Source organism: Mytilus californianus, unplaced genomic scaffold, assembly GCF_021869535.1.
Source record: "Mytilus californianus isolate M0D057914Y unplaced genomic scaffold, xbMytCali1.0.p SCAF_9, whole genome shotgun sequence".
NCBI lineage: Eukaryota > Metazoa > Mollusca > Bivalvia > Mytilida > Mytilidae > Mytilus > Mytilus californianus.
Genome location: NW_026262745.1, coordinates 34,829,977 through 34,857,540, shown reverse-complemented (window position 1 = coordinate 34,857,540; position 27,564 = coordinate 34,829,977). Strand labels below are relative to the sequence as shown.

The following is a 27,564-nucleotide window of genomic DNA, read 5'->3' as shown; positions in this document are numbered from 1 at the left end:
TCTAATTTAAAGACATCTAATACACAATATCTTATTCATAACAATATCATTACGCAAAGGCATTTTCTAAATCTACGCTCATAATATTTTTAACGATCTGCAGAAAAAATAGCAGCAGTATAATGTATGATTACTGGTGGTAAAAGTTTACCTTGTTTGCAGTTTTGGGAATCCCGAAAAGCCATAAAAGTTTTTTCAGGGTGTAGTTACGAATATTAATTCGATTTTTTACGCCTGAGATAAAAAAAAACTTGTGGAAATGCTGCTAAATATATTTTAAAAATCAGTATCGGTTAATAAGTAAAATGAGTCCTTCGGGGTTAACAGGTAAAAAGAGTCCTTCGTTTTTAATAAGTAAAAAGAATTCTTCGTTCACATTTTGTCACACTTATCAACCTGCGAAGTAATTCTTTCATATTGCATAAAGTAAGTTATATATAAACGACCGTTTAGGATATGAAATTTTCACAAATACGTACTTCATATACTAGGCATTAAATAGTATAGAGATAAAATCGATGATTAGACGAACCCGAAAATGAAAAAGAAAAATGGATGGATGGTGACCACTTAACATCCAGGGCAAATTAAAGGCATATACAGGACGAGAACATGTTAATTAAATATGAATATTAACCCTGCTTTGTACAAGACCGACACGCGGAGTCGGAATTTTAACAACTCCGAGACGAACAGTCTTTGTTCTTACTCTTTAATGCACAGTGCTTAGCGGAGAAGCAGCAAATACCAATATTGAAGTCTTTGGTTTGACCCGGCCGGGGTTTGAACCCACGAACTCCCGCACTCGAAACGAACACGCTACCACAAAACCACCGAGGCGGGGAAAATGATAAGAAAAATTTAACAAGCGGTTATGATGAAAAGGTAGAGTGCAAACGCAAAATTTGACAGCATAAAGCAGATTTTATAGCTAATGATAAGGATATTGCACAAAACACTTACGTTGTCATTCTCTCCAGACTATTTGATAGATAGAAAATAAAATTATGTGATAATGCTATTGATATTAAGTTCTTTTTCATGTAAAAATCCTACAGTAGAAATATGGAAAATATTTTTTTGGGGGAAGGACTATTTTGCCTTATTATGCATTTTGCCATGATTTCTATATTGATAGTACCTTCTTTGACCTTTTATCTTTCAGTGATATCTTAAATCAATTTCCCTTGAATTAATTTCACACGAGTGCCATTTTCAAAACGTCTTTAAATCTTTACTAAAATTCACAGTATCACAGATTCATATTAGTACTTTGAGAACTTATCAAAGTAGGTGTATAAGAAGGAAATTTATAGCTAAAATCAAAATACTGTCAGAGCTTTAGTCATATATATCATCCGTTATCTTTCGTGTACAAACTAATTCATTTTGATGAAAGATGTCCTCGGTGCTTAATTTTACAAAAATACGTGTAAATTTCCCAAATTGTCTTACACAGCTTTTTATATATAAGAGGCGTTGAATAGCATTTTGATTTTTGGGAAACATGTGAAATTGTTGACAAATATTTTTTTGTATCTTATATAGACTCTTTAATTTTCAAATACTAGTAAATTTTACTAAAGTTCTGATTTTGGACTATTGAATGAATCAAATACATTAAAAATGGGTCCTACTATAATAAGGTTAAGTGATTTCAGTTTATGCTTCAAAGATTGAAATAAACTCATCATAGATACAAGGATTACAATTTTGTACGCCAGACGCGCGTTTCGTCTACAAAAGACGCATCCGTGACGCTCGAATAAAAAAAGTTAAAAATGCCAAAGGTTATTAATAAATAGAGAACGAGTTTGCAGCGCTAAAACAGTTTCAAAAGCAGTCAAATGCCTCACATCGGAATATTGAGTTTGCTTGTAATATGTGTAGTATGGTCGCTTCTGTACCCAATGATCCAGATCATTCATCTTTGTTACCAAAGAGAAGTAAGTTGTTCATTAGACGAACCTTTACAACAACAAAAACAAAAACCCATAGATTTAAGTATAATTCTTCTCTGTTACCTTTATAGTTCCGGACGAGGATCTGTTCATTCTTGATTTATTCACTTGTTTCTTTTTGAAGCAGAAATTGAATATATTTTTAATTTGCCTTGAAAAGTAGAATATGGATTTCGGACTGATGATCAAATTAAAAGGTGACGGTAGCGTTGAACCTTCATCGAAGTACGACATCCATAATTTAGACCTGGCAAATTTCCACTCCATGTCTGCATGATTCTAAAAATAATTTACATAACTGTAAACTGTCTATCTATCATTATATTGATTTTTCATGTAGAAAATACTGAAACGAATTTGTTTCGTTGCAAGTGAACAAAGTGGTCTTTTTTTTAGCCTGCTGCTTCCGGAGCTGGTAGGATTAAACGTAAAACGGGGATCCTTAGTCTACATCCTAGGCAACTGAGGAAATTGCAAACAGAATTCTTTTGAAAATAAACAAGTACCTAATGTTTAAAAAAATCTATCTTAATTGTTTCATAAATATATATATCAGTGGGTTATTTTTATCGTTTTGATGCTGTTTCAATGACGCATATTCACATCTCCTTTTATAATGCACGCCTTCAAGCAGGTCAACTGTAATTTCAATGATTCTAATTAAGTAACTTTAAAGGACGCAACGATTTTTGAATAAACTTTAAAGGATAATAAGTTATTGTTTCACCATATTATGTTTTAAACTTCATTGTTTTCTCAGTGTTCAGCAAACAATCATGATGATTTAATACAAGGTCGGAAAAGAAAACCATGTTTTACCTCACAATATCAATACACAATGAAAATAATTATGGTTATTGCTTCCTTTTATTTACATGTAATAGTAATCCCATTTAGAGTAATAAAATGCTTTATGAGTTATATTTTTGTTTGTATTAAAACAATGAGAGTACCAATAAACGTCTTGTTTGTTTTAGGCTTTGTACAGATGTGTAAGTTAATCTGACACTAGGTTATCTACTAACCAGTCTGAGGGTTTATATAAATCATTAAATATAAATACACTTCCGTATTTTATTACCCTTTTACAGGTTCATAATAACAATTGCTTTTATTAATTCATTAAATCATATCCTATAATTGTTGTCTGAACTATGTCCCTAAAAAACTGTAAAGTTGATATTGGAATTTATTTGAAAATTAGTAGTGCTTGGTTTTTTTTAAAATCAAATTAAAGGTATGAGATAGTTTTCATTCTCACCTCAATATTCTGGTACGAGTTGGACATCATGGCTATAAGCATATTGATTAGCATTATAATGGCCATAAAATGGTACGCCATGAATAGTATCATGCCTATCATTGACGTGAAAGACTGACCATTTGGTATTTTGATATCCTTCAGGGTAACCAGACCAAACAGCGACCAATACAATGTTACATAACTCTCTCCCAACCTGTAAAGACAAAAGGGTAATACATAATAAATACACGTTTTTGGTGTTTCTTTTGTGTCAATTATCAATAAAAAATCATGGACTTCTACGTCATTTGGTCTCTCATGTAGAGTTGTCTCAGGCATTGGCAATCATACCACATCTTCTTATTTTTGTATTGTTACATCATTGCATGTCATATTTTTTTTTTATATAATAAATATTTATTTGTTATTTTTACAATACAAATGCATCTCATCTTTGGAATTTGTTTGCTGCAGTTCGTAAGAGCATTGGACTGCATTGTTTTTTTCCTTGCATTATTGATGAACTGCTGCTGGTGAACTATAAGTCATACATGCACCATCAGTCTAGTTATCAGTATCTAGTTATCGGCATGCTTTAGATGAAAATTTTGTCTTTTAATTTCAGGTTCATAAAAGTATGTAATTTATTGCAAACCATTGCCGTCAGGTTAATAATTTACCATGGTTTCTTTATCTATAATCAACGCTTCCTACATCTGTCGCTGATTTAGACTCACCAAATTATACCCAATTGTTTCATTAATTTCATTAAGTTTGAATTGGCTAATTAACTGATTTGCTGTTCGCTAACGGATACCTCCGTTCGCGTTGTACCTTTTTAACGAACTAACGCTTATCCATTGTATCTCCTTTATCTGAAACTATGGTTGCAACGCCCTCGGTCAAAGTCGATCTCGTTTTGTGCTATCAAACGTCGAGTCTAGAGCATATCTGATGAAGGTTTTCCGGAAACACGTGGTGTGCGCATGGAAATCATATCACGCAGTATTTTTATATACTCTAGAATCAAGCAGATTAAAGAATCATCTTTTAAAAGATGTATACAAAAAAACTAAGTGCATTTTATATTTTGTTGACCGCTCTTATGCCTTTTTTAGTGTTCACATATTAAATAGTGACCGAGGGGCTTCATCAAGCGTCATGATACACTTACGAGTAAAATGAGTCTGCTGTCATAGGAGTTCTACTTCCGCTGTAGTAGTAATACAGTTGGTTTAAACCACATGCAAAGGAGGTTAGCACGAGAAAAAATATAAACAAAAACTTGACAATGTCAATAAGCATGCATCCGAGAGAGATCTGTAATGGTCCTAAATGTTGATTTGCTTGGAACAAATAGATAATACGAGAAAAACTGAATGCGTTGGCAATAGCAAATAGTCCTTCAGCGATTAATGTCGGGTCCATTTTCGGCCAATCTTTCCGTGGTAGTTGCCGTAGGCCAAACTGGTTAGATTCTATCTGCATGTAAGCAACGAAGCGAAGTGAAAATGTTGCTAGGTATAAAGATAACATGATAAAGTCCATCAGATTCCACCATTGTCTTATATAAGCCTTCAAACCTTCTTCCCATAACTGTTTACACTCCGCCCAAACGAAACCTACAGAAAAGAAATAAAGGATCGAATACAGGTCTAGATGAGGGCATTTTGGTTAGCGAAAAAAAAAATGTAATAGGAATATCTTTGACTCTACCCCTGAGTTGCAAGCAAGATTTGAGGGGCAAACCTGTTCTATCGCACTAACCAAGGAGGTTATATGAGAAGGTATCGTATAACCTCCTTGTACTAATTAACCAATCCCCAAACCACTTAACCATATGATGACTATTTTATCTTGTTATATTTCATTGTTATTTTGAATGCTAGACGTGTAAACATAACAGTAATGAATATCAAGGCTGGTACGATATTTACAAATCTAAGGAAATGAACTTTTAATTAGATTTTGATACATTATTTTGATAAAGTTTTGACATTTGTTTTTTGCAAATTAAAATTTAATCCCGGAGCCATTTCTATCCTTCAACTGTTTGACATTTCAAAGCTTTGGGACAAAATGGAGAAATTAAAATGTTTTTTGTCGAGATATGTTATAACTGGGAAGGAATATGAGTTTCATTTTTTTTTAATCACAAAAAAAAAACAAAAACGAAAACAAACAAATAAAAATCCAAATCCAAAAATATAAACAAAAAAATTAATAGAGCCATGTAGTGACTAATGTACAGACAGCAAATATGTTTCATTAACAAATTAAAACGCATTTACACTAATATGTCGTTAAACAAAATTGAACCCTGTATTGATTCATGATGCTTTTCAAAAACATTTAATCAAATCGCTGAAAGACCCCTCCCCCCTCCTAAATTAACGAAAACGATCATTCTGCATTGACAAAAACATCTTGGTGTAAATAAGATACACCCATTCGAACTGACGCCCTCAAGGTGTATCTAATACAAATTGAAGTCGACAGTTGAGCGGACGTTATTACATGCATATCGATTTGTATTCAATAGACTATGCATTTGAAGATAAAGACGCATGCAAGGTGTGTCAACATACTGTGTGGCTAACCACCCTCTGTATGACCTTTCGGATGAAAACAACAAGATAATTAATTCTGAAATTTTTAAGCTTTTTTTTATATTCTTCTTAGTCGTAATATATCAAATTCATTTCTAGAAAAAAAAATTAACGATCACGATTTTACAATAAGGTCATTCAACTTTTATATTTAGATATTTTGTACTTGTATTGTTTGTACTGTTCTTCTATATGTATGGGCTTTAATACTTCAAAAAAAAACTCTTCTTTTTTAATTCTAAGTTGCTGAGTTGTTCCTATGAAAACGTTTCACAGATAAATATTCACTGATTTAGTTTTCCTAAGGGCTTTGATGAAACAGCATTAGTTCTGTGTGGTTTAAATCACGAAACTTAGAATTTGATATTCTTTCCATTTTCAAATATTTCGATTGATAGATTTTGACTTGAAAATGCCCTTAGGAGAAAAGGTTTTGTAACAGCTTTTGTTGCTTTGTAATTTGTTCATAGAAATGTTTAATTTAACATTTTCTTACTTTTATGACCTTGACCATTATATACCGGAAGTGCTTTAGAATTAGTAGATGAGAATCCAATAAAATCATCTTACCAGTCACCCAGAAAATAATCAACCATTCCAACTGTGATGGAGGAGGTCCACGTTGTTGGTCACGAGTGGGCGTATTACCTATATCAGTGGTCACTAGTACTAAAAGTAATAGAAACACAACAAACGATGCACTATGGTACAGGAATTTCATGAACGGACTACGTAATAACTGTCCTATCTTGCTGCGTGGAAATATCAGGTAATACACGGCTGTAAATGGTACTATTAATATCAAACCAATACACAGTAGAAATTTCGTAGGACCATTCCTCTTTCTCCATCCTGGCAAACCTTCATACCAAATAGATGTCAAGAGCTGTTGACAGTTTGGATGGGCTACAAACTGAAATAATTATAATATAGAATTATAAATTCTTGAAGCAATACCTCTTTTATTTTCTCAGGATAATTTTTTTGGAAGGTTTTATGCAAATGCGACAAAAGATAGACGAAAGATACCAAAGGGACATTCAAACTCATAAGTCGAAAATAAACTGACAATGCCATGGTAAAAAAAAAGAAAAGACAAACAACAGTATAAAAACACAACATAGAAAACTGAATACTGATCCTATTTTCATATGATAGATCATAACAATTGTATTATATTATCAAATAGTGATGTTATGTATTTAAATCTGGTATTTTCAAGGTATTCATTGATTGTGGATGACTCGGAAACTATATTGTAATTTAATGTTAAAATTCTGAAATGGCTAACCTTAGCATGCTATTCTAATCTCGCATTGGTCCTTAGTAGTACGTTTACAGTTTAGGTGATATCAGATGTATTTAAATAGAATGTTAGTATATATATACTAAAAATATAAAAAAGAAGATGTGGTATGATTGCCAATGAGACAACTCTCCACAAGAAGTATTTCTTTGAATGCATTATTTACATTTAACATGTTCGGTTTAGAAAAGGGACACACTGAAATTACTGTTGAACGTTAGTTTGAATTTGATTTAATATATTAAATTGTCGGGGTAGTATTATCATTATTATTCTACCGCTGCCTGATCACTATAGCACTGAAACGGAAGACTTTTGAGAGAAAACAGTATTATCATTATGATTCTACACCTGCCTGATCACTATAACACTGAAACCGAAGACTTTTGAGAGAAAACAGTATTATCATTATGATTCTACCGCTGCCTGATCACTAAAGCACTGAAACCGAAGACTTTTGAGAGAAAACAGTATTATCATTATGATTTTACAGCTGCCTGATCACTATAACACTGAAACCGTAGACTTTTGAGAGAAAACAGTATTATCATTACGATTCTACCGGTGCCTGATCACTATAACACTGAAACCGAAGACTTTTGAGAGAAAACAGTATTATCATTATGATTCTACAGCTGCCTGATCACTATAACACTTTCTACAGCTGCCTGATCACTATAACACTGAAACCGAAGACTTATGAGAGAAAACAGTATTATCATTATGAATCTACAGCTGCCTGATCACTATAACACTGAAACCGAAGACTTTTGAGAGAAAACAGTATAATCATTATGGTTCTACCGCTGCCTGATCACAATAACACTGAAACCGAAGACTTTTGAGAGAAAACTGCTTGTCATGATGTCTCTTAAACTTCGCCGGAAAAAGTCATTTCCTTGGCGACCGTACTAAGATAACTTATATATGCTATGTTATCGTTTTTTACATCATTCAACTGAGTATGATAATAGTATAGATATCAAGACATCTGGGTACAAAATATCTGGTCTAGTTTAATATCGGATCACGTTTTTTTTTTCATTACCGTTTTAATCCCTGTATTAATTCTTAGGCAAACTATATGTTTTTTTTTCATTTCTTTCTGTTGTTATATTTCTATTTGATTGACGTTTTCCCTACAAGTTTTCATAGCAGATCGTTTGGTCAGTTTAAAATTCTCAACTCTGGCTTTTTCAAATGCATCTACATTAAAAAATTCTTCGAGAAATCTTAATATTTATTAGTATTCATAACAAACGCCTTATTTTAAATTCTGACAAAACATTTTTTTTTCTATAAAATTTTAAACAGTTTATAAATATTTAAATTTTCATCTCGGTGTGTATCGTTTAACAAATTCAGGAGGTATTATTTTCCCGGCGATCATTCTAGTTTTCAAATGTTTGTCTCTCAAAAACTGACACATGCACCTTGCTTTATTTATATTTTCAAGAACTTTGTTGTGGCCAAATATCTACTGAAAAAATTGTGAAACATTTCCTTTTTGAATACCATACTAAATATTTTTAAGATGATATACAAAACATAATCTTATATCGGAGACTAAATTCTTTTCATAGTAATTTTTATTCAAATAACCAACATCAACTAGTGAAAGATAACTAAATATTCTTTGAAATCCATTCTATACTCTTATCCTTAGTTACATAGATCAAATATCGAAAATTTCCCCGGTTGCCTAGTTTTCAATATCAAATCATATCAAAGAAAAGATTGCAATAAACAGCATGACAATGGCTCAGAGATATTAATCAATTACACTGATGGATCAGCCATTCTGTATTGTCAACATACTCTAATATCAAACGATAATATTGATACGGAAGTAGTTCTATCTATTGTTGGAATAAATATTCACATGCAATAGGATGAATCTCTGTACAACAAACGTTTGTGGTAATTTCTTCAAAAATGATTATTAAATTCTGTAGTGTATGCTGCCTACCTGTAATACTAAATGAAGAGACCTGTTTCTTTAAGCATGTTCGTTGTTTCTCCAACAACCAGAATGACTTAATAAGGATGACTTAGTGACTAAATGCAGTCAGTAATTATCACCACATTTGATAGGGTTAAACGTTTTGCCTTGCAACAGGCCGCAAAAGACTAATCAGAGAGCTGTTGCTGTGGCTCTTGAACATACAGAGAGCATGACATTCAACCTATACGAGGCATCGGATTTACATTCCGAACGGACGTGGTTGCGTATTTATACATCCATCACACCCAAACGAGGCCCCATTCGAACAAATGTTTTATTAACGGACGGGAGGGGTCCAGGGTTGACCCTTTTTATATGCCCGAGTTAACTCTTCAGATGATTTTGATTTATGTCAATACTTCTGTTTCCAACGTAGGAATCAGAACTAATAACCAACAACATATGTAAACAAAATCGATAGAACAAAACTATAATTCAAGTCAAAAACTTCAAACACTAAAGCACCACAACTATTGAAAATTGTTTGAAAGTAGCAAAATTGAGATACGAAAAACAGAAGAAAAAAATATATAACTTGACGTGACTTCCTTCACGTGACCTGGACTCACCCAGTAGCCAATAGTTCACTGTTCGCAATTGACTTCTTTGACGTGCCTTATACCCACCTAGCAGTTTATAGTTAAGTGATTGCGATTGACTCCTTTGATGTGCCATATATCTATCCAGCAAGTAATAGTTAAGTGATTGCGATTGACTCCTTTGATGTGCCCTATATCTATCCAGTAGGTAATAGCTAAGTGATTGCAATTGACTCCTTTGATGTGCCCTATATCTATCCAGCAGGTAATAGTTAAGTGATTGCGATTGACTCCTTTGATGTGCCCTATATCTATCCAGTAGGTAATAGTTAAGTGATTGCAATTGACTCCTTTGATGTGCCCTATATCTATCCAGTAGGTAATAGTTAAGTGATTGCGATTGACTCCTTTGATGTGCCCTATATCTATCCAGTAGGTAATAGTTAAGTGATGTGATTGACTCCTTTGATGTGCCCTATATCTATCCAACAGCTAATAGCTCACTGTGTGTAAATGTCTTCATTAATGCGCCTATCCATGATAGTTTTAAGTTCATGCTTTGGTATGCAAAAACTAAATTCTTTTCTGATAAAACAGAAAGTTATACGTACACAATGGTATTATAGAATGCCTATCCTATAAAGGGTACTGCGTTCAATTTACTCGATTAAACTAGATTTATGGAGCCTCCTTATGTTTAAAGGTCAACTCGACTTTTTAACAAATGATTTTTTACATTTTTTAATCTTCAATTGTTTACATCCTCGTTCATTTTTGGTCTTTGATGGACAGTCGTCTAATTGGAAATAATACCACTTTTGATATCAATGTTTTTGTCTTGTGAAGTAATTTGAGTACACAGCTTCATTTCCTGCAAACGAGTGTACAAGGTTGGATAGTTTTATCAGTGAAACCTTGATTACACAAGGGAAACATTAAGACATTAATGGGATCAAATATCAAAACAGAAAGTTCTTAAAACACTTTAACTTCCTGCAGGAATTTGGAAGGAAATTTGGTCTGATTCACTACGCAAATCCAGAAAGAGTTGGGGATTAAAGAAGTGTACATCTTCGAATAACATAGCAAACCCGATTTTGATATATAAGAAAACCCCGAAACTAATGTGATCAAAATCGAAAAAAAGAGGTTTAAACATTTTATGCATGTTTGGTCGGTTATATCTCAAGCGTTGCAAGGGGAATTGCGGATTAACAAAAGTGCGAGGAAACTCGGGAAAGTTCATTATTTTATATCAAATCATTAACACATAAACCGTTATTTTAATCGAAGAATGAAACGCTTGCAGAAAGAATAGGTTTTTGCATATACTACGATAGATCTAAAGTAATATTCTGTTCAGCAATGTGTTTCATCTTGGAGGTCTAATCAACGCTGATCAATAGAGCACCCAATGATTTTATAATTCCAGATATAATACTGACTCAGTGCATTATGCTGCTCGTGATTGATATCTAGTGATAAATGTGTGGTAATACCAAAGACTTGTGACAGATGATATAATATTAAGAAACTAATCCATCGTTATATTTTGTATTTATTCAATTAGGGCCATTAATTAATTTCAACTGTAAAGTTAGTTTTTTTAATATTAGGACTAGACTCACAATATAATATAAACATTAGAGTTAGATTTAAAAATATAGCTACTTTTAATGTAAGCAACGTCATAATAACAAAGATACTGTTCAAAATAATGGTGAAAATATATGATGCCAGAAAAAAAGTAGTAATAACAGTATATAAATTGTATGTGTCCGAAGCTCTTTTCTGGATTAAGCTTCATCAGGAACGCTCAAAATCAAATATTTGAAAGTCAAGGATATATAAGAACTACTAGTAACTATGTAAAGAGCAATATGAACAAAAGAATACACGTATCAAATGCTAGTTCTTCTTGTAGAATTACCTAACCATGATTTAAGTAAAAAAGTATCAACAAAAATACTGAACTCCAAGGTAAATTATAAAAGGTTTAGTCCATAAAAACTGACAAAATCAATGTCTGACTTTATCAACCAATGAAAAGAATGGGAAAACAAATGTCATACTTAACGTGGTACCGGTATTTCCAGAAGAAAATGGTGGGTTAGTCATGGTTTTAAAACTAGCTAAACCTCCAACTTGTATGACAGTTGTTTATAGTTTAGTTATATTGACAGAATTGGGTGAGCAACCCAAACAGACATAATACATTAATGTGACAATAATTAGGCTCCAGCATCCAAAACTGTGTAAACATACAACACAACTGACTAAAATATTTAAACAAACATGCTTATATATCTAACGAGGACGTAAGGTTGTGTAGGAGAACAACCGTTTGCAGTATATATGTTTACCTTAGTTTTATAAAACTTGTACAATTATTACATTATCACAGAATAGTTTGTTGTTCCAATATTATTTGACCCATTCTTACATGGAATAGTAAATAAGAATAAATATTTAAGTCTACCTTCATATTATATCAAGGGCAATAACATGTAATAAACCCTTTCTATAAATTGTAAAAAAAATCAACTCTAATGAAAATGACCAATGCACAAGTGAATGATAAACTATCTATATATAGTTATTAATAAAATGGTGAAGAGCAGCTATCCAAGCAACAACAGAAAGGTCACGTATATATCCTTCATGATTCCCTTTCTGATGCTAGCTTCTTTTCGAACGGACGTTGCTGTCTGTTGTCAATTTTGGGTGTTTAGATATATCGCCTTATTGTTCGCTAGCTTCAGTCTGGTGCTGTAATTTCTGTTTTTAGTTTTAAAACTTAGTTAGAATCCCAAACTATCAAATTACTGAAATTTGTTCATCGATCAGAGTACAGAAAAAAATGCAGGCAGTGCACGTTTGAAATTCTTTTATTTCAATCTCTGACGGGTTTTTTTGGGACGTGGGATATAGTGGGTACAAAAAGTGGAGACGTGGGATACAGGGAGTAAAAAATGTGGACTCTGGGGAAAACAAGAAAAATAGTGGGAAGTAGGAAAAATTACTAAAAAGTGGGATTCGGGGAATGAGCACCCCCCGTGTCACCCTTTATCTCTGATGAATCAAGCAATACATCGTAAACATGTCATGACTTTGTGATCTTATAATGTGCCATGTGATCGTATAATTTATAATGTGATCGTATAATTTATTATGTGATCGTATAATTTCTAGATTTGGACATTTCAATCTCAAAAGGAAAACTCCATACTAAAATTTACGACAAAAGAGACGACTTTTCATTCCCTACTGTTAATTTTCCTTTTTTAGACGGCGATGTTCCTTTGGCTCCATCATACGGTGTTTATATATCCCAACTCGTTCGTTATGCCCGTGTGTGTAGTGATGTCATAGATTTTAACGAACGTAATCAATGCATCACTGGTAAATTATTAAGTCAGGGATTTCGTTACCATAAATTACATAAAACTTTTACTAAATTCTTTCATAGATACAAAGATTTGATTAGTAAATTTGGCTGTACCTGTAGAAAACTGATTAAAAACGGTATTTCACATCCTAAATTTTACGGTAATATTGTACTTAAAGCGCGGAAATCACTATGTGATCCGTGTAAACTCATCGAACCGTTAAACAAACTTATTAGGAAAGGTTATCTTACCAATGTTGTAATTAGATCTTTGAATATAGTTTACATTGACACTAATATCGATTTTGTTATCAGCAAATTAAAACATAACTAAATTTGTATTCTTTTCAAACGGGATGTATAAAGACACACCCACGTTCATTTTGATCTATAAAGAGGTTAACTCCTAACTATCCTACTGCCTGTCGATACATTTATTTTTGGCATTGCACAAGTCATGTCTTCTTTGACTGTCCATGACGTTAAAATAATAAATCTCTGATTTTAGTCTCTGATGCATGATTTTTTATTATTAATTGTTTTTGGCTTTTAACTAGCTGTCAGTAACTGCGAGTACTCTCAAATCGTACTTTCTTGTTTATTTGACCTGTTGATACTAATTGTAATGCTTTTTTTTAATTTAATGTTCACTTATTCAGGGTTATATCTGGTCTATATACCAGCTTTGATAAGTGTTTGGTATTACTATAAATTTTCACTTCTTCGTACTATGAACATCAAAATTATTTATTTTGTAATAATATTCCTTTCTCTATTTGAACTGTACACGTATACCTAACAACGAAATTATTTTCATTTACCTGTGTTTAAAGTAATTGCAAATGGCTGATATGTTTGTTCAAGCATATTGTTTTTTCTTAAATTGTTTAACATTTCACAGCGGTATAACATTTTACTTTAATTATTCTTCCCTTAGTTTATTTATATTGTATTTACATTGTATCAGAGATCAAATTTATTTGTTCAGTGTATGTTCACTGGTGTTAATATGTCTTTTGATTGAGTTAAGCCATTTCAATTGATATTTTAATAGTGTGCCTTTCTAAGTTGTGATGTTACACTATTGTTTCAGATAAGGGTGAAGGTTTGGTACCATTAAAACGTTTAAACCCGCTGCAATTGTTTGCACCAGTCCTAAGTTAGGAATCTGATGTTCAGTAGTTGTCGTTTGTTGGTGTGGTTAATAAGTGTTTCTCGGTTTTTTTATGTAGATTAGACCGTTGGTTTTCCCGTTTGAATGGTTTTACACTAGTATTTGTGGGGGCCCTTTATAGCTTGCTGTTCAGTGTGAGCCAAGGCTCCGTGTTGAAGACTGTACTTTGACCTATATTGGTTTACTTTTATAAATTTTGATTTGGATGGAGAGTTGTCTCATTGGCACTCATACCACATCTTCTTATATCTATGAATCATAATTTGACAATGGGTACATAAAAGATCATACCTTTTAAGTATGACATATCCATAGTTATGAGAAAAAACAATTCCTAAATAAGGGAAATTTACACTGATTCATTTTGTAGGCTAAATGTGAAGTTTCCTTTTTCGAGGAATTTTCTGAGGTTATTGCACTGCTTAATGATTTTGTGTTAAATCCCTACATCTAGACTTGTCAATCTCTCCTAAGCATAATTTGAAAGCAGTGCTTTCGTAAAGATTTTCCAGCGACTACTATTCGGATCAGTTTCCAAAATATATTCTTGCTGCTTAAAAAAACACATATCACATAATTGTCATGGATAACCGAAATTGTAATTTGTTTTGTACCAAAATGCACTTAAAATGTATATTTATTTTTATATAAAACTGTAAAATGACACATGTACCGATCTCATATATCTTCCCTTACAAATATTGATCTCGTAATTGGTGTTTAATAATGAAATGGCACATTTACTGCATTTATAGGGTTAACTTTGATATAACTACTAGATAAAGTGATATCAGCAAACTTCTTTCTTATGTCTCTTCTGAAAGGATTTTAAACTGCCTTTATTTCATTTCAGGTGCAAAAAAGATGACATTTAACAATTCGTTTGCTATTAGCACAAGGGGTGACTACTTAGACCTAGCTTGGTATTGGAAGTCTTTATGATTAAAAAACCCGATTGAGATTTTTGGTCACAATCATTGGTTAGCAAACACAGTATATTGTCCTGTAATATGCATGTTACTTTATCAGTAGTGTGTAACAAATGCCAAATAATAGAAGTCAAAAGTTATAACATTAAAACAAACTTGAAATGCGAAAAGTGATACCCGTGAAGTTTCATTGCTTTTACAATGCTCTAAGCTGTAATTAATTTTTTGTGGTTTCCTTTGATATCGTATATGTTGTAATTATTAAAATGCTTCGGAATGAGGAATATATTGCAGAAGATAAAAGGAGTTATTGCAAGCTTAAAATTACTTTTAAAATAATAAAATAACATTTAATCCATACCGAAGTTAGTATTTTTTTATTCACGTTTTTTCATATCGATTGAATTAGAATTGAATTTTGCAAACCATTTCGTCATTCTTATAGAACACAGAACAATGCCTCAATAAGCAAAAGAAAACCAGCAATCATATGATTTAAGGGAACAACCAACTGCAAACTCAATCGGTATCGGATTACCTGGAAATGACGATGCTACACAAACAGACAACAATCACAATGAACCTTTATCATATAAAAGAGAAATATTTCGGTTCGCCAAATAGCCTTCACAAGTGTCGGTATTTGTCTTTCTAATGTTCACAGACTGAATGGTTAGTTAAAATTGGTAAAATTTGGTGTATGACATTAAATGATTCGACGTTTACTGGATTATTTGTCGATATGTAAGGGAGACAATCCTTCGTTTTTAATTATAAAGAGTAAATCACAAAGATATCAAATAATTAAGGTCAAACAATATAATTGAAAGACAAATAACATTAACGGTACCCATTTTACTGCACCTAATGCGCCTTTCGACAATAAATGTCTCTTCAGTGATGCTCGACGCCAAAATATTTGAAAATCAAAAACTAATTATAAAATTGTAGTGCTGATAAATCCAAAAAGAGCAAAAAGTATAGCCAAAGCCGGGCTAGGAATCATAACTTTGCATGACTGGGAGGCAGGACGGCAAGACGTAGGTTGCTCGCTCCGAAGTGCAATGTTGGAAACAAACAAACAAAATCAGAAGTGAAAGGATGCAGAAAAGTCAATTGAGGAATCTGCACTAACATTAAGCAGGTTCTAAATGTGTTTTTTCTAGGAACAAACAGTTACCATAAAAGCCAATCTTATATCACTTGTATACATGTGTACACTAATATCATTTTATCAATTATTTCCAGTATACCAATGTGATGGCGCTTCCACAGAACAAAAACGCAAAAATAAAGAGACCATTACAATTTGAGACAAGTATGTCATGTGAAAGAGTAATATAAGTAGATATTCCAAATAACATTATACAATGTACTTATTTTTTTTTTCAAAATCAAATTGATAACATGATTTTGCAGGCTAGTACTAAGGCCATCAATTATTTTTACGTTGTGTAATGATATTACAAAAAAAATCATTAAGAAATAATCTGTTATACACCTAAGTGATTAGCTTCACGATTGAAGTCTGTACAATAAATTATCCGGTTTACAAAAGAAATACGATTTTCCCGAATAACTTCTCTAGTGTTGAAAAAAGTGAACTTGAATACGGAAGCGTTCCTGCTGTTGGTCATGTTTTTCATGACGTAACTATCAACGTGAGCAAACAAAAGGTACGCATTATTCAATGTCCAGGTTACGTTTTTATCGTATTTAAGTATTATTTAATTAAAAATCTAATTATGTATACCTGAAAACGACAAAGATAGACATGACGACGTGTTATTAATCTGCGTTTACAAAAACCATTCAGTGAATTTTCCCTTCACTCAATTTGATTCATATCTTTTAAAATGGTATGTTAGATAAGCATTGCAGATTCGTTTCATTATGTTAACAAACAGAATAAATGATAAATATTCAAATAGCTCGTGCAATGTTGCTTAAAAAGCTTGTGCGACTTAGCAGCTTAAACAGTTCGAGCGATTTAGCAGCTCTAGTATCAGCCTCGATCATTCACTCCTGATAAATCATCGGAGAATGGAAGCACATCTCGGACGACAGAAAGGTTTAGGATTATCAATGACACTTTTAAAATCAAATATTTCTAACGAGGACGGAAAAGTTGTCAATAAAATGGTACGAATCTTATCTTTCTTTCTTTTTTGTTACGCTCCTTTTTAGTTTAATCATTTAAAATGAGAATTGAATTATCTACCTTTAAAATTCTCTTAAAAAATGATGGAGAAATGAATGGATGTTTAACATTCAACTTCAGCGGCAAACTAAGCAAAAAAGTCTCTGAACGTATATCATAAAAAGGTACGAAAGGTTAACAGATATAGAAATATTTGTCTACAATACCTGCTTTTGTTCATATTTTAAGGCAAGTTTTAGTCTTGATAAAGTCAGTTTATCTTCGTTTGGATTCCTTTCAAGTGCTGCACCGAAGCCTGAAAAATCCTCATCTGACGGATCACATTCTTTATTTAAGACAGCAATAACTTCTTCACTACTCCGACACTGGTCCAACAAATCACAAGAATATCGTCGACATTGGTCACGGAGTTCCATATAAGTATCCTTGAATTCGTTCTCACGGAGTGCCAGTTTTTCTAACGTATGTGACAATTTAAATGCTGTCAAAATAGGATCGGCACTCGTCAATGAAATCCAGGCCGGACTCGCCAAGGCTCGAAAAGTGTTGATACGAAATAAAGAATGACGTAGACTGTCTTTGTGTACCTGTTCTTGACAGGTTTTGCATGAACACGATAACTGATGTGGGGGATTAATGTCTGCACCTCTTAGCAAAAGTAGCTGTAGAATTTCAAACTGGTTACAGTGTGCTGCCAACATTACGGGCGATATATCAGATGAATAATCGGAACTCTCTTCTCCATGCCCATTATTTTTCATTTTGGACCACTCTGAACCTAGCATGTTAGATTTGATTGATGGATGGTCAATCAACATCTCCACTATCTTGTAAACACCTTCTCTGATGGCGTATAACAAGGCATCTCCTATTTCGACACCATCCTGTTGAAGCAAGATTTCTACGATTTCAACATTTTCGTTGTCAACAGCAATTTGAATTGCCGATCTTCCAAGCATATTTGTACAGTTAACGTTAACGGGATTTGGTTCATTTAAACAACGTACGACAGTGTGTTTATCTCCCCTTTCAACAGCCTCAAGGAAAATTCTTTCATTTGTATTTGACCTATGGGATACCTTTAGAGGCTCTAATGGCATTTTGATAGGACGTATTCGAAGCGAACGTTGTGAATACTGGGATGACATTCTTTCTGATATTGTTTTGATGCTCATTTTGTTGATAACTCGGTCTCACTGTAAAAATAGAAAAAATATTTTTTCTTAAAACAAATTGATTAATGTTGCAATGTGTGGTAATATATACCTACTCTAAAAAAGGGAAATATTAAAATAAAAACATTTAAAAGTTATGACAGACGAAATTTATTAGTCAATCTTTGTTTCGAAAACAATCAAAAACGTTTACCGAAAGATTCGATTCCGCTCCAACAACATTTCTTTTCATTATGATGTACATCGATGTTACTACTGCATCGTTACCTTAGTAAGACAAAAAGCCCCCAAAAACAGTTGCTGTCAGGCCTGCATCAACCAGGTAAGCGTCTCCTAATTATGGATACATCAACCGCCATGCGAATCAACATTCGGTCAAAATGTCATAATCATTCTAAATTATTACGTCTTAATGTCAATAATTTCACATCTCATTTGCAACTTGATGAGCCTAAAATGCAATAAAAGTTCTTTATAAAAGACAAAGTTGTCAGTCTTAAAAGTCTTTTCTTTGAGATATTTGCCTTATAATACTGTTGAAATCCCCATTGTTATATATTAATATCTATTGAAAAACTCTCAAAAATGATAATAATAAAAAGCTTGTAATATTGTTAATACAAATATTCTCTAATAAAATAAATTGTTATGTTTTACAACAACTTTTAATAATAGAACGCAATAAAATAACTTCATAACCCCTTTCAGAAAATAATTAACAATGACCCATAAAGTATCCAGTTTATCTCAGGTCGTCTTGAGAGTATTTAAATTTGCTCAAAACAATCAATAAAACAGTCGCGTAACATCACTATTATATTAATTGTAATTTGTGACCATTTGAATTCCTAAAATGCATTAAAAATCATATGGAGCCCCATTCTGTTAGAAAAGGACAAGAGTCTTATTACCTAACACATAACCTTAGTAGCTTTATGAATACGGCCCTGATCAACATTGACACTTCTGTACTTGTTTCCATGTAATATTTTAAATCTCAGAGTATCAATCAGTTAAGAACGATTTTTATGATTTTACATTATTCAATATATCGCGAGTCGAGTTATTTGAATGATTGAAGGGCGATCGAATTATGGCAAGCAAAAATATATTTTGAGAGCAATTTTATTCAAAGCATATTGTAACTGTCCGACTTTTATTTGCTGATGAAATCAAAATAATTTTATGAATATGGTATGCGGTGTAGTGTTAATTTGAAATTAATACTCACAGAACCATTTCAATATATATTTTTTTGAAGAAAAAAAAAGAAATATATATTCTTAATTTTAAATGTGTATGCTGTTTCTCAATTTGTAGTAAAGACAATTGCGATTTTTTTTACTTTTAAATTCTCAATACATCCTTTGTAAATTATAATGTTTAAGTTGAAAAAAAATAGAATTATAAGATCTTTACATTTTGACACCGAAAAATTGCATTGAAGAACAGCGATGAACATTGAAGAGTTCTTGTTTTAATGGTTACAATTTCATGAACATTAGACCAAACATTCTGGGTTAAAGGACACTTAAGACACAAAGTATGGATCTTGCAGTTATTGAAAGCCAATTACAACTTACACACACATCATGTTTCAAGACTAAAATATCAGTCAATACACATCCAATGGATTTAATGTAAACCCATTATAAACAGTCTGAGAAAAACATGACCTTTTGCAATGCCAAAAAAATAAGTATCAACAGACATTAAGACCGTTAATGTACAATACTGTATAACAATACATATCTAATTATGTTTTAGTTCATTGATAACAAACATCCTGATAAAACAATATTTAAAAAATTTCATTTGGCATATTTATATTTAGTATTTTCTGGGCAGAAATTAAAGTCAAACTTACCGGGCTTGTTGCATCCGTTTTCCAATCATCTTTAAATGTTGAAGTCTAACAGTAAATCAGTACATTTTGACCTTTATAAGTAGGGAGAATTTCGTTTTTAATAGTTTCAAAAATCCAACTTAAATAACACCTATAATTAGTAATGTTTTTTCTTCGTCTTTTCTGAAATGTAGAATCCGATCCATCGTTTTATTTATTCCAAAGTATCATAGTATCATGCCGGAATACAAATGTCAACTAAATCACCTCGCATTTCTGTGAAATTCTAATTAAACCTTTCTGGAATATAATATCTGACATTTGATAGATCACGTATAAATCAATACCACTTAATCACGGCTAAAAAGGCCTTTACCTTTATATTCCACGAAAAGGAGGATTTAGAAAAGTATATTATTTTCGCTTTTCTTGCTATTCAAACTTCTATTTATCTAGTAAAATTGTATAAAGAAGCATTGTGCACTATATTGTTTATAAATATTTGTACACAGCACGAAACTGAATTCACTTACCACCTATATAAAAGATGCGGCAATAAAAGGCTTTTAAATATCATTAATATTCCACGAAAAGGATTTTTCATAAGATTGTATAATTTTGGCTTTTCTTGCTATTAATGCTTATATTTACCGAATAAAATTGTACAAATAAGCGTTGTGTACTATATTGTTTATAAATATTTTTTACAAACAACGAAAGTGAAGTTATTTTACGGCAACTTCAGATTAACATACAACAGCAGAAACAGCAGACATTAAAGAGGGAGAACAACGCTAGTTTTTCGTCATCGCAATAGTTACTTGAGGTACTTTAAAAATGGGAGAAAGTAATCTGAAAGAAAAGTGCTGAATGTTGTTAATAATTTAGATAATTACTTTTCGTTTCTTAGTGGCAGAAAATTGAAAAGCCAAAGACAGACAAGGTAACAAAATGTAAAAAGTCCTTGAGCCAAGACCTCGGCGGTGGCAAAATATAGGTGACATCTCGTTAGTCAGACAACCATTATTCCGACAGCCCATTATTCCGACATCCCATTACTCCGACAGCCCATTACTCCGACATCCCATTATTCCGACAGCTCATTATTCCGACAATGCATCTGTCATAAGTGTATGGGTAAATTTTCTTCAAAAAGACCAACTCCGTCCTCGATAATATATGTGGTTGTGCGTTTAGATTCCGATTATTCTTCCTATGCGGCATATTTGCCTCAGTGCCTTGGAGTTGATACTCATAATGCATATTGCAACTGCTTGGTCCTTATCCTCGTCCTCCTTTTTCATTTTACGGGTCCGGGTATTTTATTTGTCTTTATATTTCGGCGTTTATGTATCCATTGTCATTCTGTACTGTTCTAGTCCCCGGTTTTGTTTTTGTGTCTTGATTTACCTTCTTTTTATTGGATCTTCGGTTTCCCTCCTTTCGTATCAAAGTAGTGAGGTTTCGATCATCATTAACTACATAAATAGATATATTCGAGTTGGATAACCCTACCCACTTTTTTCGATAGTAACACTTTCAACCCCTTGTATCACTCAGTTAAGTTTTATTTAATTTTGTCGCGGAAATGTTATATTTTGCATGAAAGACAATAAAATAGGAGAAACAGGGTAATTTGTCGTAAACCCAGCGTATATTCTTTTATTGAAACAATTTACCATGTTTACGAAAAACAAATATGACAGACATGAACCAACGACAACCACTGAACTACAGCCTCCTGACTTGGGTCAGGCATATAAAGAATGTGGCAGGGTTATACATGTTTGAAGACGCCAACCCTCCCCAAACCTGCATGGGACAGTGGTATAATAGTACAACAAAGTATAAAAATCAGTTGAAAAGGGCTTCATCAGATCGATACAAAGCAGAACTTCATCTAACGAAAACACAGATCGGACGTGGCAGAGAATTTATAAATCCCTCACAACAACAAAAACACAAAGTACAGATCTGAGAGTACTCGCAATTACAGACAGCTAGTTCAAAGCCAATAACAAATAAACAATCATGTATCTAAGACACTTTGTGTCTTTCTCGTCCCGCGTGTGTCTTTGTAAGATGATTTCCCTTCTCCTGGACTAACGCTTGGTTTGTCTACCATTCATTGGTTAAGTCAAGAAAACTGTTGAGGCAAGCTGACTGTGGATAACACTAATGTATAGATTTTTAATTTTTATTTTGGAGTAAACTGGCGTCAATGTCTCTTAAAAAAGCGCGTGATGCTGAATGTCAATTTCTAAATGCGAATATTGAAGAAAACAGATACTACTACTAGTATTATTAACAATATCTTGTAAAATGTACAGTAAAGGCAACAGTAGTATACCGATTTTCAATAGTCATAAATAGATTGAGCGAAAACAAATCCGGGTCACAAACCAAAACCGAGAGAAACACATCAACTATAATAGGAAAACAACGGAACAACAGAAACACTGAACTGCTACATAAACAAACATTCATGGAAACGGACTATTTGATAACAACTGCCATTTTCCTGACTTGGTACAGGACATTTTAAGAAAAAAAAGTGGGTTGAACCTAGTTCTATGGCTAGCCAAACCTCCCGCTTAAGTGTATGTAAATGCATCACAATTCGGGCCCCAGTAGAATACCCCCCTTAGGTCGCGCAAAAAAAAATGCAACAGTTTGCCTCACTTTTAAGCAAATTTAATATAATTATTTTACAAGTCGTAGGTTAATGAGACGCAGAGTTGCCCATGTAATCCCCAAGGTGGATGGTCGGATTTGGCCATATTCGAGCAACACAATATCCAATATACATAATAGATTCTGTATTTTATAAAGCAAACCATATTCTGACCCCGCCTAATTTGTTGAAAATAGTTTGATGAGAATCTGTAGGAATAATTCCCTGTATAACGGAATTCGAATTCTGCATATATATACGTAATTAAAATTCTGTATAGTCTGTATTTGCGAATGCAAAGAATTGTTACGTTATAATTCCGTATTTATGGGGGGGGGGGGGGGTGGGGGGGGGGGGGGTGAAATAACATGTAAAAAAAAAATTGGGGCATGAATTTTCAGGTAAAGTAGTGATTTGGTCCAGTTTGAAAAGGTCAAAAATTAGTATATCTGAAGTTGTCAAACTGAATTACAGACCCCCTTAACATAAAATTGTCCATATTTTGAGTTAGAGCCGAAAGACTTTTCTATAATTTTGATAAAATTTGTCCCAAAAGTAGTACACTACACTGTAAGAACCTTTTTGGATAGAGCAGGTGCGATTTTTTTAATTTGCGGTTTTTATCTAAAAGAAATAACTGTGTTCTCGGACTGTCAACGTTTTATTCCGTTAGGAACATATACTGTAATATTTATTCCTGTGAAAATAATATTCCAGAATATGTTTTTCATTTGGAACTTATATTATGAAGGAACTTCTATTTCGTGACAGGGCCATAACACAGACAGACATTTTTTTTTACACTGATGCCGCGCAATAATTATTTCTAAGTGTCGGACTCATGGGTTGTCGGATTATTGGGTTGTCGGATTATTGGTTTGTTGGACTAATAGGTTGTCGGACCAATGGGCTGTCGGAACAATGGGCCGTCGCACTAATGAGCTGTCGGACTAATGGGCTGTCGGAATAATGGCGTGTAACTGGTTCAAAATATGAACATCGGATATAAAAAAAATCATGAAGAATGCACTTACTATCAACCAATAAAAACCCGGGATATCCAAATTATACCATGGTTACGCTTCTTAGCTAAAATTCCTTGCCCATTTGTATTTGTATACATGTATACAAAAATAAGTAGATGTGGTTTGATCTCCAATGAGACAACTCTCCACAAGAGCCTAAATGGCATAGAAATCGACAACTATAGGTCACCGTACGGCCTTCAACAAGAGGAAAAACCATACCACATAGTCAGATATAAAAGGCCCCGAAATGACAAATGTTAAACAATTCAAACGAGAAAACTAACGGCCTAATTTAAGTACAAAATAATGAACGAAAAATAAATATGATACACAGCGACAAACGACAACCACTGAATTACAGGCTCCTGACTTGGGACTGGCACATACAGAATGTGGCGGGGTTAAAGTAGTAAGATGGCGCCAAACCCTCCGCCTGAGTCACCTGTTTACTGTTGAAGACCGTACATTGTCCTCTTAATATCTTTAAGTTTTGTTTCGAAGGATTGCTGTTTTATTGGTAAAATGAGGATGGGAGTTTTTAACGACCTTGACTGGCTATACAGCCCTCGCACGGTCGGCTCGTGTCCGGAGGCGATTGTTGAGCATTGAATATGTTCTGTTGTAGTTGGTCAGGAACAGGTGGAAGGCGCCATTTTGGTAGACGGCCATCTTGGTTTATGTGAGTTGTTTTGGTTTGGTTTTTTACTATTTTGATGTTTTCTTTGCAGTCTGGACTCCACAACGGCTGCTTTTATCGACGATGTGTTGCTGGTAGACGAATCATTGACTCAGTAGTAGATGACTGCAAATTGCAATAAAACTACGATACACATAGCCCTCGGACGTCTGGGCAGCATGTGACACTCACCCATCCACAATTGATAAAAACCTACCTCTCCCTTTCTTTAAACTAGTCAAAATCAGAGCTCTAATCTTATAACTTCATTGAGTAAATATGAAAACATGTTTTGAAACAATACTAACCTGAGAAGAAAAACCAAGTTAATAATCAACGGTCTTAATAGATTTCAAAAATCAATTACAACTTATAATTTCCCTTGTTATCATCACCTTTTACAGAATCATAGCCATGTTTTTGAAGCAGCTAACATTTTTCTGATTTTTAGAAATATCGACCATTGACTGAAGATTAAAAAAGAATCAGCTGAGCAAATTAATTGCATTTGGTATACCTGAATACTGACATATATTCTTATCAAACAGGATCATACTTTTCTTAAGATAAAAGTCACGACATCAGTGCGTGAAATATGATTTTAACAGCTTTTTGTTGGACAGTTATCAGCTCTATAATCTTTTAGAGTTGATTACTAGATTTTGATTCTCAAATTCGAGGGCTGCATTAATACTTTTGCATAACCCTCTCGAAGTAATGTTTGTATTTATATAAGTGTTTCCCGATTGAGATACAGCTTTTAGGTATACCAGTGGTTTGATTCAACCTAATGTAACAAAACTGTAGGAGCGGAGTTGATGCTGTTACGTGAATGTATAATAATACAACTTGTATTTTTTCGGAACGATTGATAACTTGATGGACACCTGTTTATTATAAGGATTGTATGTTGCCTGTAGAAGTCTGGTAGTTATTTTTGTCGTTGGGTTACTGTCTCGTTGTCGTTAACCCCGCATCTCATTTTGTCCATGAATACCTTTATATGAAAATAAGAAGATGTGGCCCACGGTCTGATTGCCAATGAGACAACTCTCAACCAGGGACCAAATGAGGTAGAAGTTTACAACTATAGGTCACCGTACGGCCGTCAACAATGAGCAAAACCCATACCACATAGTCAGCTATAAAAGGCCCCGAAATGAAACAATGTAAAACAATTCAAACGAGAAAACTAATGACCTGATTTATGTACAAAACAATGAACGAAGAAAAATATGATATACAGCAACAAAAGACAACCACTGAATTACAGGCTCCTGACTTTGGGACATGCACATACAGAATGTGGCGGGTAATACTAGTTTGTTGGCGCCAAACCCCCCTAACCTGGGACAGTGGTGTTACAGTACGACATAAGAACAAACTATAAGAATCAGTCGAAAAGGGCTCAACTCATGATCGATACAAAGCAGAAAAACATCTAACATAAACACAAACCGGACTTGGCAGGGTATTTATACATCCCCACAACAAAAAAAAGACATTAAGTACAGATCTGAGAGTACTCGCAGTTAATGACAGCTAGTTCAAAGGCAATAACAACTAATTAAAAAACATGCATCAAGACTATTATGTCTACTTGATATTTTAAGTATATAAGAAAAAATTTATTTATAGAAATGTGAAGTACCTATTATTTATAGAAATGTGAAGTACCTATTAAAACGAACTTGTTTTGCAATCAAACAGAGAGAGATGATTAGGGATAAAATATATATCGTTACTAAATCTATTATTTATATTTAACCTGAAAAAGTAATAGAAAGTAGCTATCTATAGTGTTTGAGGTGATAAATAGTGAATTATACGTCATCTTCCATATAGAGCTTTGTTTCTGTCTTGTCCAATATTTAGGCTATAAAGCTAAGATGTTGTCTACATAGCTGCTGAGGAATATCAACTATTACGTACTTCTTCAATGTTGGGTGTTTTAATACAACCCTCAGCTGGGTGGTTAAACATAATTCTATTCACAAGTAGGTTGAATTGTTGGAAAAAGTGTCATCGATTTTCATTTTGGAGTCGTGGGGCTTATAGAGTTACCGGTAATATCTAGCTATCTCGCCAATTATACAAGACTTAAAAAGCTTTACAATAATGATAGGCTAAATATATGGGTGCTGGTTTGTTTCCTTCTGTTATAGAGTTTGCCCATTGTCCACTGTCCAGTATCATAATTTGTTTTTGGTTTATTAGATAATATCACAGACACGTGCATCAGACTAAGGGGTCAAATATCAATATTCGAATTGTCGACTTATTCGTGTTAGTCAATAATTAGTTTTCTATGTTGGTTCGTTGGTTTGTTTTTGACTGCTGTTTTTCTTTTCGTCTGCTTTTCTTCGACTTCTGTCTTTTTTTTTTATCTCCCCTCCCCTGTTGGTAACTATTTCCCCTATGTATAAAAGCAAGTAATTACTACAATGCTGAAAAAAAATAGTTAAACGTTGTTTGCCAATTGCAATTTATAAATAGAACGTATGCTTCTTTCTTCTCCTCGGTTACGACTTTCTATTGAACTTTACCGTATGTTGCACAACAATTGCGAGAGTGTGAAATAAAGGAAAATCCTGTATACTCGCAAAACATGTTTTTTTTTTCAAAGTCGAAAAACGATCACAAGTTTTAATTGATTTTTTAAATCTAAGACTAATTACTTTGGCATTTTATTTAGGTTTGTATTGTTTTAATTGTCTACTCCTACGTAGTTTTAAGATTTAAAGCTTTGATTTTGACTAGTATGAATATGAATTTGCGACTGTAAAATCTAAAGGTAGATGTCTGAAAGTATTAAGATAGATTACGACAAGTTATTCCTTTTCTAATACA

General features: G+C 33.2%; 1 protein-coding gene across 1 annotated transcript; it reads right to left on the bottom strand.

The window, feature by feature from the left end:
- Positions 1-2,000: 2,000 nt before the first annotated feature.
- On the bottom strand, positions 2,001-18,463 carry LOC127715869 (transient-receptor-potential-like protein). Its single transcript, XM_052221992.1, has 5 exons — positions 17,522-18,463; positions 6,384-6,726; positions 4,379-4,826; positions 3,277-3,418; positions 2,001-2,240 (listed from the first exon to the last, which is right to left on the bottom strand). The coding sequence occupies exons 1-5, from the start codon at positions 18,461-18,463 to the stop codon at positions 2,001-2,003; spliced, it is 2,115 nt and encodes a 704-aa protein (XP_052077952.1).
- Between the last annotated feature and the right edge of the window lie 9,101 nt (positions 18,464-27,564).